At 36.1% G+C, this 16011-nt stretch overlaps 2 protein-coding genes across 4 annotated transcripts in view; one reads left to right on the forward strand and one right to left on the reverse strand.

Annotated features, from left to right (window-relative positions):
* The window catches only part of LOC110383555 (polyhomeotic-like protein 3), a 238038-nt gene that overhangs the window by 197132 nt on the left and 24895 nt on the right, over nucleotides 1–16011 (forward strand). For all 3 annotated transcript variants that reach the window (XM_049838337.2, XM_049838341.2, XM_049838340.2), the window contains 2 exons: nucleotides 724–913; nucleotides 1558–1679. In XM_049838337.2, the coding sequence (XP_049694294.2) occupies nucleotides 724–913; nucleotides 1558–1679 (312 nt within the window). The remainder of the gene's footprint in view (nucleotides 1–723; nucleotides 914–1557; nucleotides 1680–16011) is intronic.
* LOC110383347 (uncharacterized) lies at nucleotides 2987–5021 on the reverse strand. Its single transcript, XM_021344127.3, has 2 exons — nucleotides 4113–5021; nucleotides 2987–4012 (listed from the first exon to the last, which is right to left on the reverse strand). The coding sequence occupies exons 1-2, from the start codon at nucleotides 4669–4671 to the stop codon at nucleotides 3483–3485; spliced, it is 1089 nt and encodes a 362-aa protein (XP_021199802.3). The 5' UTR covers nucleotides 4672–5021; the 3' UTR covers nucleotides 2987–3482.

Genomic DNA, 16011 nt, shown 5'->3' on the forward strand with positions numbered 1-16011 from the left:
CGACACGCTAGTGATGGGATGTGAAATCGAAACAGCTCCACTTTAAAATTAGTTGACTTTTTGCACACGAGTGCAATAAGAGACACGATAAAATTGCAACGCGGAATCATAACAGTTATTCGATTTCTAAATTGCAGCGACATAAAGTGGTCATCACGTGTTTTTTCGTAATTCCATATGATACGCAATCGAGATCAAATTGCCGTCGGGGCATGATTTATTACGTTTCTCTTTACGGTTAAAGCGATCTATAAATAGTAGTTTAAATTTATTTTCACCTATAAAGAGAAACAGGGGCGACGCGGAAATAAATCGGTTAGATTTATGCTGGGTGCTGTGCTTCAGCACGTGCAGTGCGCACGCGCGCCCACTATAACAGCGTGTTCATTTCACGCGCGCGCGCCTCCGTCTGAATTTTATTCGGAATTACCCTGCATTCGCCTTTTTTAGTACGCGTGGCAATTAAAAAAGATAGATTGCAATTTGACCCGCGGGCGCGGACCGTGACGTTCGGAACGTTATTATGATGAATGCTCGCCACTTACGATACGAGAGTGCTCTCGATCAGATAATAGGCTGCTCGCCTTTCATGTTTGCTTAACAGTGTACTGTATGCGCCGGTTGATGGACTTCTGAGTAATTGAGTTTTTAATGGCTAGTAATCAAGTTCGTAGGCCACACTATACTTATTATTTGTTCTGTAACTCCTTGATGTTTTGTCAGACGTTGCTGGCGATATCGCGGGTGGGCCGGGGTGGAAGGTCGCGGCGCAAGCGGCACGGCGCAGGCGTCCCCGAACACTCGCCGCTGGACCTGTCGGCGGCGGGGGAGAGCGCCGCCAAGCGCGCGCGTCTCTCTGCCAGCCCCAGCACCAGGAGCGACAGCGATGACAGAGACAGAGTCTCTAATGATGGTCAGTATTTGATGCTAGAAGGAATATAACTTATGTATTATGGTTCACTATGTCTTCGTATTGTTGAATCATGAATGTTGCATCAGTAGTTCGAATATTGTAGTAGAAAGACTAAAGTGTTGTCGTAAAATTTTATTTTGAGGTCCAACAAACAAATCGTTATGACCAAGGTTGCATGGTCCATTATTATACAAAAGGTTATACAATTCCGATTATATGGTTTTTATGCCTACTTAAGAATATAGACATTATCATAAGTTAATAATTTATTCAAGTGTCACCAATACAATACTATAATTCATGACTCATTATAAACTAATAATAACCTACGGAGGCGAATAATAATTTTCATAATAACACAGCATCTCTCAGATTACAATAAATCATAAGGCTATTAAAATGCCAAAGTGCTAAATAACAACTAATTATAACGTAGTATTGTCATATTATCATACAAGTATTCATTGTGAAACATGACAGACAAACATGTAGATATATTCATGTTATGATCACCCACGAAAGTCTAAACCGAGTTTAATATTCGATTACTTAAGTTGATAGAATTAATTTGTGCTTAAATCGTTTTCAAATGTTATTTAAAGAGGCAATAAATAAAATTTATATGACGTTAATTTTTCCCTTAGATCGTAGTGATGCGCGCGGCGAGTGCCTCTGCGCCGAGGCTCGCGCGCGCCTCTCCGCCTGGTCGGTCGATGAAGTCTGCGACTTTATCAACACCATCGATATCTGTGCCGAGTACGCAACGGTAAGTGCACATCACTAAAGTCAAATTCAAATCTAGAATACTCATTGATTGGTTGACAGATAGTGCGAAGCAAATTTTATTTATTAATTGTAAATCGTAAATTATATCGATCGATACAATCTTGTTGATTATTTTATAAGCAGGAAATTGTACCTATAAAGTTTATGACATGACGATCTATAACGTTGATGTGTCGTAAATATCGCGGAAGAGTTTAGATCTGAGCGTCAATCAGGCGCTTCAATTAACATATCTTGGAGAAATAATGTTGTATTATATTTTTATAATAAGGTACCCATGGACCATTAAGTAGGTACCTGCTTTGATCCAATCATAGTGATTAAAGTGCAACAAGTCGGTACAAATTCGTTCACGGAGGCAGATAGGGCCAGTTTACACGCCGACGGATCTTTGAAGAAGCGTGCGCCGATAAAATCAAACGTGCACTCTGAGTTATGTTTAAATATAAATTATATTGACAGTGTACTAAAAATCTTTGTGATAACTTTGTCGCTTCCAGTAGTAAAATCAGGTTATATTTTTTTCCATTTGCAATTATTTATTTTTATTTTCGAATGGCTTTCACACACTCCATAGGCAGTATAACTATTCTACTTTTCGAACTTTCTGTTCACACATAACAATCGCCTGTAATACGCTTTCGATATTACAAGAGGCTATTAACGCCGACAAAATATGAATCGCCCTTACTAGTTACTAGTTTCGGCCTTACAATAGAGATGTACATCACTCTATTACTTCGAGAGTTATGGCATGATTACTAATAATCATTCACCGTTCCAACCAACCGACCATTTTAACAAGACCCATCACCTCCATACAACTTCCATACATCGTAATAAAAAATCAAGTGTCAAAAACCCAGCCAAGTTCGGTAACATGTTTTCATATTTGTTGACTTTTTTTCGTTGAATTTTAATTGCGTACCGCAGTGAAAGGGACCAAATAAAACAAGAGTATTGAAAAAGAATCATAACTTGCTTTAATTATACGCCTTCTGATGTTATGTAAGCCGTATCTTTGTTAACGTACCTTTCTATAGCTACCGCGTTTTAATGAAAAAAAGTTTCGGATTGCCCCTGTTTCGTAGACGGGTTTACGTTGTGTAAGCTAGAAAATGATTGCAGAAAATAACATACTCGAAGTATGTATCATAATTTTATCATGAAAAGATCAAATAACCCGTCGAGAGGAACCTCTTTTGTAATAAAGCTCTATTTGGACTGTTTAACGTTCTAAGTTATCACACAGTATAGTGTCCGGCACGTAACTTGGCAAGGATTTGGCATAGTGGGGGTAAGTTCGCGCATCGTACACTTAGTGGCAAAAAAAAGTAGCACCTTTTTTTTCATTATTCTTTGGTAATTGCCATAATGTATTTTTAATTATGTCTATTTAAGAAACAGAATTCGGGATGTTTAATAGGTTCTAGAAATAAAATTCATATATGTAATTAAAAGTATTATTTATTAAAAAATATTGTTAATCGCTCACGTCACTATCACTTAGAAACCCTATCCCTTGCATCAAATTGAAATTACCACCTGAGCTGGTAGAAGGACGTGGTTCTTCATCATCGCTCTCATCGCTGGAGGAGTCGCTGTCGTCACTGGCGTAAATAATAAAGTTTTCTGTGACGGTGTCGACTATGTGGTCACTTTTGATGTAATCTGCTTCTATGTTTTTCACTTTTCCGCATAATTTCGACCATTCATCGGTACCCATCTGTTGCACCTTTTCTTTTACTAGGTCCATTACATGGGACACATTCCAATTTATATTTTAGCTGGCTACATAGCCTTTGATTGCCGCCCATGCCATTTCTATTGGATTAAGGTCTGGGTGATAGGGCGGCAATCGCAGAACACTATGGTTGTGTTCTGCCAGTATTTGGTCAATACTGAATCTTTTATGTTGGTTTTTATATAATTTTATTAATTTATATAACTGGGGTTTGAGCATAGAGTCTTCGAAAGCTATACCCTTTTCCGACAACCACCTTTGCATGTCGGCTTTCTTGGCATTCGATGTAGGTGCCGGATCATACTGCTTATTGTGGTACGAAGCATTGTCGACAACTAACACGGAATTTGGTGGCAGGTTTGGTATCAGCTGGTTGCGAAGCCACTTAGTATAATTATCAAAATTCATGTTGTCATGATAATCTCCCGACTTTGCTCCAGCCTTAAATAGGAGTAGTGCATTGGGGACGAATCCAGCTTCAGATCCAGCGTGCACTATAACTACACGCTGCCCTTTCGAAATTGGCTTTTTGAGCCCCTTCAGAGATCCATCAGACCATGCTTTAGAACCTGTAATATGAGATATAATGATTATTTTTCATTAGTTTGTGTCCAAACCATTTTACAGCACACAAACAAGCGATAAAAAAGGATAAAAATGGTTGCATACCTGAATGAGACGAATCAACATACGACTCATCTGTGTAAACAATAGGTCTACCTTCTTCTCTATATTTCATTAGAGTCGTAAGGTATTCTATTCTGAGCAACCTGATATTACTTTTTTCTAACAAAAGTCGCCTATTATTTTCGGCTTTTTTCCACCGGAAACCTAAATTATTCAAAATCCTGCGCAAACTGCGCTCCGAACCATTAAAATTTATATCTTCTTTTAGTTTTTTTCTTAATTTTTCAGTTGTTGGTAGCTCTTTATTTGTTACATGAAAATTGTGAACACAGGTCCTAATAACCGACTGGTCGAAAGTGTCGATCTCTGTGACTGGCTTTGTTTTATTCCTCTTTTTTCCCGGTGTCCTAAAGGCAGTCAAGAATTCAGAATTTCTTGATTCCTGGACTATGCGTCTAACTGTTCTTTCTGATGTTTTAGTGGCTTCTGAAGTCCGTTTCACCGTCTCTTTTTCAGTAAGACCGTCTTTTGCCATATAAGAATAGACATCAAAGACCATTTTCCTGGCGTGTCTGCGCAACATAACTTTTGGTCTCGGCATTGTAATAGTCCGAAAATCGAAATTTAAAACAACAAAGACTAAATCAAAAACAACAACAACAAAAACGAAATTAAAAACAACAACAACAAAAACGAAATTAAACACAACAAGATATAACAAAAACTAAATTAAAAACAATAACAGTAATTGGTTCAACTTTTATGCACGCAAGTGTATTTGGGAGCAAACGGGACGTGGACGCAATGCGCGGGGCAAGGGTCGACTGACGCACCAATCGCGTGGTCCGCTCGGCGCCGTCTCACTCCCCGCGTCCCGCTTGCGTCCCGAAAGGACCTAAAATATGCCTTCTGCGCATCTAACGACTCTTGCCAAGTTACGTGCCGGCTACTATATTAAGTTATCACTTGCAATATAAAATTAACTCAAGACACAGAACCTCTCAATAAATTATTTCACCATCGTACCTAGTACCTAAATAAAATTCTAAATACAAATGGCATTAAACTCGTAATCTCTAAAAGACAAGAAAACAGAAAATTTTCGCGACACAACACTATGTCTCTTGAGAATATTTATTGTATGTTTCTCTGTAAGTAATGTCAGTTCTGTGTCGAATTCATTATTGTGCGGTCATTGGTCGGTAATAAAGTTGAGTTTCTATTGAGTATTAGTAAAGCTTACAGCCTTAAGTAGCCTCGGCTTATTGTCAAATGGCGGTGTCACCTGTCGCCGGTACTAACATATTTACACTTAGTCCTTAACTATTAAAACTAGATAACGTGCGATTAACCCGGAAAACGGAGCTATTAAAGAACGGTATCGAATGGCTGTAATTTGATTCTTTGTTAATGTAAAATATCGTACTGGCACACTATGACATCTGCAAAGTATATTAAAAGCGATGTTCCAATATTCGCCAATTCTAGTATGTATATAATTTTCGATGCCAATCATTAAGAAGATCTTGCACGCTCTAGAGTCTAAATCCTCCTGAATGGATTTCACTCCTATTTCACATTAACAATAACAATACTAAACTAACTTACACAAGAAGTCGCACAATACATACAAAAGCGACATGAACCGATAAACTAAAGTCCGCCATTAAAACAGATGTAAGTTAACAAGCTTATTGTTATAAAACATTTCTATTAGCAGATTGAGTAATAAAATAAACATTGCTTTCCGTCGGCTTGGGCACAATGAGCGCCGTGACGCGAATCAAACCGTAATATTACCTTATTTAGGGCTGTTACATGTAAAATATGAGTTTTACTGTTTTTAAGTAACGTCTAATTTACTTTAAATGTTGTAAAAAAGAAGTACTACATAGTACGACTGCGCCATTAAGCTTTCGTAAATAGCAATGTTGATGACTTGAAAAAGTATGTTATTTATAAGATACCCATCAGTGTTACTCATAATATTGTTAATTGCCAAACTCTGTTGGCTTCACTGTCAAAGGACCTTTGAACTCATTTGTGACCCTCAAATCACGTGTAGCTGTAGATACCAACTCAATACTCTTATCAGGATCAATTTGAGTTCAACATTAAGCTATTCACACACAAGATTAAAACCACCTATCCTTCTTAACCCCGTCAATATAAGCCATAAAACCAGGCTCGATACTCGCCAGCCCTGCCACCATGCATCACATTACGAAACCAAGTATAATGCACAAAGCGTCGAGCATGGCATCGCATGCATTATGTCAATGTGAAGCAACACAGACGTGGGAAACGAACTGAAGATTTTAAATTTCCATAATATTTGTATCGCGAAATTGCACAATGTTGGTGAACGGGAGGCGAATATTTGCCCTTGTTATATACGGGCTTAGAAAACAAACAATGTTTCGGTTATATCAAAGAACGTACTTTACCTAAACAGTGGCTCAATAATTTTGACATTAAATATTGCGGTATTTGTTGAACTTGGCTCATCTTCTACAGCACTTCATTTCATTTCAACAAAAAAAAACAGCATCAAACTAATTTGACATATCGTCAAAATTCTTTGTCTAAATTAGTTTAAGGATAAAACAAACATAACTACATCAAAATATGTAAATGAATGTTGTATTCAATAAATTCACATATACGGTGACATGCGCCAAGGATGTATACAAAGTAATTGTAATTTTAAAACGAGACTCCCCACGCGCTGAGTCGTGACATTAAATACTAGGGATGGACACATTGTAGCGTACGTCATACAAAATCAACTCTAAACATTTCCGTTAGTGATGTGAAAGAATTAACGATTTCTATCGATAAAAAATATTTAAAAATGAAAAGTAACCGTATGCCCAAAGAGGGTAATTTTTTCTTCATAACGTCCACAATCCACGAACATTTCAGCTTCATTTAAAAAAAAACAGGTTTACACAATTTAATTTAGGTACCTTTGCGACAAAAAAAAACTTTTTTATAAAAGCATATTTAAACCTTACCTACGCTTCTAAATTAGATGGTAGGTATTAGTTTTTACATATGTAGCTTCATTAATTAACACATTACCCAATCATTTTAATTAAAAACCATGCCATTCACAGCTGTTCTAACCAATAGCTCTGTATCAAAGAGAACCACGGTAGCAATATCGGATTACCAAATGATTTATATTGAGAAGTGTCGTGGCGAATTGTGCCAACAGAATTAATTGTTCTTAAGATAATAATATCGTTTAGCTCGAATGATTAATGCATTTGTAGAGTTTCGTTGTAAGGATATCCTGGTAACTGTTGATTTATTTATTGAGTGCAATAATCGCCTGTTTGTATAATTTGAGAATATTTTGGTTTTTTAAATGTCACGTCGTATAGGTATAGCCAACAATTTTCACCTTACTTTTTCATCGATTAAAAATTAAGTCAAAATAATTTTGCTCATACAATATACCGTTAATTAGGTAGCTAATTTTCGTATTTTTTATTTCAGTAAATTAATATAAATAAACTTCGTTAGCTGTAGCCTATTAATTAGGAATCTCCCGTGGTGTAACACTAAAATATCATCCGGCGTTCCCTACAGCGTGAAACTTGAGATCATGAATATATATTTTCCATGAAATAATTATTAACGTAGTAAATATTTAATATGAATAATTCAATATATGTACAAGCTGCGTGATGCCTTAATTAATATTACAAAAAAATGCATTTATATAATTTTTTACGGCGTCTACCAAATCTTGGGTAATTTTAATAGTAACCGGAATAAGAAGGTACATACCGGGTTCTTATGAACAGTAAGAAGGTACAATCATTAGGTATCTTTAAACAGTGGGTAACAATAGCAAACACATAAAAGTCATCAACCAAACTACAATACTACATAATAAATTCAATTGAAATTGAAGCTTTTCTGACGTCGTGAGCAATAAACAAACAAACACGCAAACTAACCTGCCCCACGAATTTGTAGATGGCATCGGGTTCCGTACGTCAAGCTGCGTTTGCGCAAGACATCGTGCGGAGCGCTCACACCATCAGTAACTAATGCAGTTGACACCGAGTCTATCGTGGATCTTAATAGTGCCGAAATAATTGAACTTTATGCTGCCTCAAATATGGCAATTTCGTTTCCTAAAGTTCTCTAAGCTCTGTAAATAATAATATTATTGTTAACACAAATATTTATTGCTTAAAGTAGGCAATTTCACTTGATATGGACAAGACCTAAAACCATTTCTTACAACTTTTGTCGACGTTCTTACAAAGAAAACCGAATCGTAAACTTCAAATAATGCTGATTTTGAAACAAGTGGAAGTGAATACCAACCAACCATCCTTTTTACCAAAACAGAATACGACCAGAGCCTATAATTTTCTCGTGGACTACTTTATTTCGCATACCGGTAGCTCCTAAGTTATTGCTTAACCGACCACTCACTGCACGCACCGGTTCAAATAATCCCAATCACAAATCACGCGATCCTCTAATATGACTTGAAATACTTCGATCTAGATGTGCATAATCCTAATTGCGCATTGTCACCTGCGCAGTCGCAACGACGGATGCTCGTGCGATCGTGACGGTGTGTCGCAACGAACCGTGATTTATACAAATTACCAGTGTGTATGCGAAATATATAACGTTTAAATTATAGCAATATTCGATCGGGATCAAGCGGGACAGATTGTGGTGTAATAAAGCTGTTCTTAATATTGTTTTCATAATGGTGGTAAATGATGTTCTTTGTTGCTCCTTTTACTAGTGATGGTACACGTTGGTACGCTACTTGTATTGCGAGGATACTCTCTGAAACATAAAACGAATGCGTATTTCCAATAGAAAAATGCACCATGTCATAAATTACATTGGCTAATTAGTAAATTATTGGCTGCTAGCTTGTCATAGAAACCCCTATCGTAGAGAAGTTGATCGTAAATAAACACAATATCAAGAAAAAAGGCAGCGATGGGGGCTAAGCTATTTAAATAAAATATGGCGAGTCATCCTTGACGTTTAACGCTTTAAAATTATAATAAATAGCTTAATGTTGGCCAGGAAGACATACGCAAATAAAAATGTCTGTCACATTGGATTTCTCGAGCATTAAAATCAGGAAATAATAACCGTAATGTTCTTAATTTTTGCATACATAAACACAAATCTTGTTATGGCCGGAAAGACTATGGTCTTTGCGGAAACTGGACGACATTTGAGCATATATTTTAAGACAACTTTCATCACCTTTGATACGTTTTAATTAGTCTTTATTATTTAGAAATAAATTCTAGTAGTTCGAAGAAGAGAAGAGAATAATACTAGAAGCGTTTATTTTTCATTCATAAAGCCAATGGAACTCTTTAGTCTGTAAAATACTTAAGAGAAGTTACACTTTCAATTCACGCAATCTCAAAACTTTACTATCGTGCAGAAGATTACTAAAATACTTGTAAATTACGCACTTTAAGTCGGCAATACATATCGGTGACTTGGAATTCCGTATGAAAATAAATGAGGGCCGAAGCATGCGCTCGCGCAATTAGCGGCGCGGCTAAGTGTTTGTGCACGACGCGACCGCGCGACAGAGGGCGCTGATAAATGACGCATTTGTAACACTATGATAAATATCGCCAGCTTGATTGAGATGAAAGGAGCCCATTAATATAGTGTCGATGGAAGCAGCGAGGGTTATTTCGTTACGAAAGAGCTGAAATTGTGTATAATTTGGTTTGGTAAAGTCTACGTAGATACCTGTACAGTCGGAAGTATTCCAATAATCTGGTCAGTCACTATCCCACGAGAGCTGAAAATGTTGTTTTAGAAACGGTAACATAAAATAATTCTCAATTCCACAGTACACATTTACATTTCACAATCTCGGATAAGGAAATGTGTAGTGCTGACAATTACTTAAGAGAACCTTTTCAATATATGTGCGGTTTCAGAACATTCACAACAAAGAGAAAGGACCTCCACTAACGTATTTCACGGAGCCCTTCTAAGTCGCGGATCACGTCCACAAAATGCCACACACAGACAATCCATCAGTGCTATTCATAATCACGTTATTACATCCGCAGCTAACATTAATATCACCCAAAACAAACAATGTTCATCACCCGAAGCCATACACGACTCATACGGCAAAAGCCTCAACTATTGTTAAACAGATTACAAACTTGCTCGTTCACTTCCCCAAAGTTCACGGGAAAGAAATTCGTTCTCTCAACGAGTCTTGTGTTCGTCAACCGACCCGCAAACAAAACTTTGTACTGTCTGAGATGTAATTACTATAATGGGCGTTGTATCGTGATCAGTCGACGTATATTGTTATGATTTTAGACATGAAATCGAAAATGGTCACGGGTCATCTCCATGTGAGTATTCGTTGCGCAAAATGATTGGGGCTAACACGATTTCACTTAGAGGTGGGCGATCGAATGATTCATTTCGATCAAACCTAGGCGATTAATCGATTGCCGAAATTAGACTGGCGTATTGAATGGTACTTGATCGTTTTTATGAATGAGGATTTATTATTAATGGAGTTGTTACATGGATTATGTGTTACGATCCGAGGTTATTGTAATTTATCTGCAAAGTTTGTCACTGTAAAACTCACTAATGACTGTTCAATTTTAAATTGTACATCGATCTCATAAATTCCCGTGATTTTGTTCCATACATGAATCGAATAATCGGATACATAAATTAAAATTCGTATGACACGATGAGTGGATGTGTTACTCGTCCCCACACTATGTCCGACCATTTTATTACCAGTTTATCAACGTTTGTCACGACATTTTGTGAAATTTTGATTTCATCTCGTTCATATGAGAAATCATTTTTGTCGGCTTTTTAAACTCACATCAGTTTTTATGAATACTTTATTTAGTTTTATTGACAATTTCCTTATTAATAACGTCAAAAAATTATTACTTATTTAAGTGTTTTACTTCTTTATGACTTACCTTTGACTCCAAGGTTCCTCCATATTTATCATCAAAGGAGAACTAGTTCTGACGACCAAATCTGATGTAAGTTCTTAATTTAATTTATCATTTTTTACTTTTTATCCAAAGTTATTAATAACTAAAGTTTCTACTTCAACAAAAAGTGTGAGCCGGAACAAAATTAATTAATATTACATTGTATTAATTAATCAAACTATTACATTCACTCGATATTTTATTTATTCATTTATAATTTGATCTACATATTATATTATCGAAATAATTAATATTTATATTGTTATATTACGGCACTGGTACGATCTCGCAATTTAATAGAATTTATTCATCTCGCTACACAAACAAATAACTTTCTATCTTTACATACATTAGATTATTAATTGGTGTACAATAAGCACTTCATTAGGGTGCGTTTACACTAGTCGACATTACCGCTACTTATCGCCTCCGTGCGGCGTGCGTCGTGAGGTGTAAATGGGCTCGATTTATTACGCGTCGGCCGTGTCAAAAGAAGCGACGATGTCGATGCTCTTGCGCACACGATTTGAGATTTAAGGTTGCTACTTACTAAATAGGTTACGTTTAGGTAAATAAATACTGTAGTAACAATTTACATTCTAAACTGGATAATTGAAATATAACTACTATTTGAATTACTTACCTCTAATAAGTCTCTAATAAGCTAATGGTTCGAGTTTCAAAATTACCTTAAATACATATAAAAACACATTACCAAAGATCATGACCTAATAGAACTGGCAACTCAATCAAAACACAGAAACCATTAACGACTTATTTCACACATATCAATAGTAGTTTCATAAAACGCTCGGTGAAACAGAATTTCTCCTCAACGTCAATAAATTCACGCTCACAGACCGCAACTGGGCTCATCTAGTTTTTTTTCTCAACTAATGATCTTTGAGATTTATTGCGTTCTTGTAAATAAGGTGAGAAGCGAGACTTCTGCTTTTTATATTTGATTTCCATGACATATAGACAAACAAGCTAATTATTCATCTTGTGTGACACGAGCAAGATGTGTCCCAAACATTTCTCTGATCGGTTGAACTAATTTATCAAATCTGACACAAATACTTTGCTACTGATTTTAAGATTAAATTTCCGTATTTTTAAAAATCCCATATGTATCCTGTCTGTATGTATACTTATCATCATCAGCCTTCTCATTGTCGCACAGCTGAGCACAGGCATACAAACATAAAGAAAAGAACTGAGCATAAGTGACCACGCTTGCACAATGCGTAAAGATTGTTAAAGATAAAATTTTAATAAACTTTGACACCAAATATCTTGACATACTATCTTAATCAGACGATAATTGGTTCGTCAAAATATTTCTAATCGCTCTTTTTAATTTACCACAGCATCCGCTCACATAACCAAACTAATCTTCAACTAATTATAACGATTAAAGGTCAAATGAAATTGAATCATAACAGCTTTCTCCCCGCGACAGTTGAAGACACGATGACATTAAGGCTTGGCACACACTCGCGATTATCCGAAGCACCTGACATTGTGCAACGCGTCACTGTGTCGCTATTGCGCACTTACCCTATTTGCATATCGCGTTTCAGCTAAGTAGATTAATGCTTGACACTTAATTTTGGTGGTAGTCATTAGTGGGTTAGATAAGAAACGAATTTGTATTGGAATTATGTAATAAACCAGTAAGTAGTATCATCAGTAAAGCAGATGTTATTAGTTACATTAATCATAGTTTAAGCAAACATAAAATTACAAACGTATTTTTCCGTCAGAAACACACAAACTCAAATAAAAGCATTAACATAATAATATTCTCAAGCCTCTCTGACCTTAAGTATGTAAATACATACATTAACGGCTCATACAATCAAATGACACTTGAAGACAGCTCGCCCTTTACACAACAAAGGGCAAAGGCCAAAGAACAAAATGTTCAAGCAAAACATTCATAAAACGTAGACGAAATAACCGCACTAAACAAGGCATAAGACAAGTATATTACTCCCGTATTCGCCTCCAATTTCTCCATAGAAGTCTCACTCACTGATCTACTCTAGACGTTTTAAGTAAAGATTGTGAATTAAATTACCAATCATTGGGTCTAGTCGCATAGTTTAGGAGACCAAACACGGGCAAATCGTAAACAGTTCAGGAATCAATCAGTGTTTATTGTATGCATTGTACGTAACAAGAGCACTATATCCATTAGCAGTCGTTTCGGTACTGTCTTCTTCGTTCAATTGGTAGACAGTTGGATTACTGGTGAATTGTTCACTGGAGCCGTGGGATAAGATGTTCGAGATTTTTGTGTATACATATATAGGGTTTTGAATTGTCATGGTTTTAATGATTGTGGGTTTGATCTAATTCAATCAAAAAGGCCTGAATTAATTTACTTCAGCCTGAAGACATTTGATAAATTCCTCAATCTTAAACGAAAGCTCCAAATACCTGTATGATATCGTATTCCAACGCTTTGTTTCAATGACGTAACAATTTTCTAACAAAACAAAATCTCGGTTGGGTCGCGTCAACAAACTGTTCTGCACGAAACTAAACTACCGTTGACAATCCACTTGATAGTCCAGACATCTAAATCAGCCCGGGCGTATCGTCCGACCCCTGACCTCAATTAACTGCCCCGGTACGACCCAACTCAGCTACGATTTTACACAAACTATTTATTCGCTCATTTACCGACATGCCTGCATCGAGTAACTTCTGAGCTATTACCGATATTCACCGTCAATTAAAATAATCGATTAATTAACTATTTTACTTACAATCGATTTTAACGATCGATCCATATTTATGGAACGTGTAATTTGTTAAATTGGGTCCAATTAATTGTATGTATTTTAGAGTCGATATATTGATATTGGTTATTTTATCTGATAGCATGATTACTGTTTTATTAGTACGCATTGTGTCTTTACAACTAAATACGATTTGAATAATCTAATTAATATATATGTGCCTCATGTTTCCTTCCTTCCATTGCCATATGAAAATAACCTGCAACCTTCGGATATTTGCATCCAATATGAAGAAGAATCTCCACTATGCGGAACCTAGTTAAGCATTGACAACTCCCTTGAGAATGCAATAACTTCATATGATTAATGATAGTCTCCCTTCGATGTGTCTCCTAGGGCAGATCAGAAATATCCAACTTTACATGGAGCTTATAAAATTGATTCTATGGATAAACTGATCAAAGAAATAACATCATGTATTAACAGACCATCATCGTCTACTGATGTCCTTTTTTCTATATACTGAAAAAGGTTCATAACTACTCACACTGCCAAACTTACACTACACATCCAAAGTTTACCAGCCTTAGGACAGACACCAACGAAAATTCGCGATCTGTCAATACCAAAAAACCTCTCTCTTGTATCGTAATAAAAGTTGCAAAAGCTCTGTTCGTGGAACGTGTGTGTCCGTCCGATGTCGGATAAGGCCGGCTAATAGGGGACCACCAATAAAGTTGACTCGAAGACCGGTGCCACACCGTATCGCTACTCGGATGTGTATTAGAATTGCTATTTATAAATGGTACTTCTATTTTATGGACATCAGGATTGCGTTTTGTGTCTTCATAGTTAGTACGATCTACAACTTTTTTAATGACGTCATAAGTAGTGAAATTTTTACCGGAGTGTTGAAAGTAGGCAATCTTGTTAATAAAGATTAAGGCTGCGATGCTATAAATAGAAGAACGAAATAAAAAAACATAAAGAAGACGTTATTATACCATCTCAAATTATAATCTTAATAATAACGTTAGCCCCATGATATTTATTACACATATGTAAAGTTAAAACTAAATTGCTATTATGCTTCATACAAAGTTACGAGATAGAACTTTAATAGCTGTTATCTGAACAAGAATATATTAATTTAAACCCAGAAGTTATAGTAAGGTAACTTATAGATTATTTTAATTGAACGTGAATTCTAATTAACATGCAAGCCGTGAACTAAGTTGAACTTAGCTCTAACTTAACGGCGACATGATATCGCCTTTAATATCTCTATAATTATTGCCATGTTCAATGATCATTGGATATTTACTGTTTTATTCATTGGAATTATTCAATACCTAATTTCGTTACGTAACCATATGATGTGATAGAACTTGACGAGCCATTGATCGCTTAAAATAAAATTTAGTATCACAAACCGCTGAGCAAAATTAAAATATAGAAATAAATCAAAGCAGCAGATTAAGAGAAGCAGACTTAACGCGGTTGTACATTTCATTAAATGTACCAATTGATCATTACAAACAGTATTCCTATCACATAAATCTATTATCCTGTCGTTAATTCCGCTATAATTCAGTACTTTATACTTGCAGAGGTCCAATCGTTGCTGTAATAGTTATTCGCCACTACTTTCACGCTGATGATGCGAATATATTGGATCGTAAATCCCTTATAGAATTGCTCCTCTCGCAGCGAGCCCATGAAAGGGAGTGTAATTAAAGTACCCCGGTGTTACAGTGCTACACTTGACTAGAATAATCGACGATAATAATAATCTTTGAGAAGCCACGGAACTGCCCCCCTCTGCGCTTCCTACGACATACGATCTCGACCTCGGTTATTATCAAGTAGCGATCAAATCTTATGGTGTATTAAAAACTAGTAGAAGTCATCCTCAATGTCGCACAACATGTTAATAATGAGAAATATGTATATTACATGAACATAAATGCAATTTTATAACATAATTCGAGCACTAATGACATTCCACAGGCTATAAATACTTGCATATGTAGATGATCTCATTATTGCGTGAATAAACAACATCGTTGGAGAAAATCAAATGCCCTTTTGAAAATAAAAACAAACTGCCAAGTAAAATGCCACCACCCAGATACTAACCACATAAGCGTTATTCAGCCATAAATTGAGCGGCCCATCTAA

The sequence above is a fragment of the Helicoverpa armigera genome, chromosome 8 (genome assembly GCF_030705265.1).
Source record: "Helicoverpa armigera isolate CAAS_96S chromosome 8, ASM3070526v1, whole genome shotgun sequence".
NCBI lineage: Eukaryota > Metazoa > Arthropoda > Insecta > Lepidoptera > Noctuidae > Helicoverpa > Helicoverpa armigera.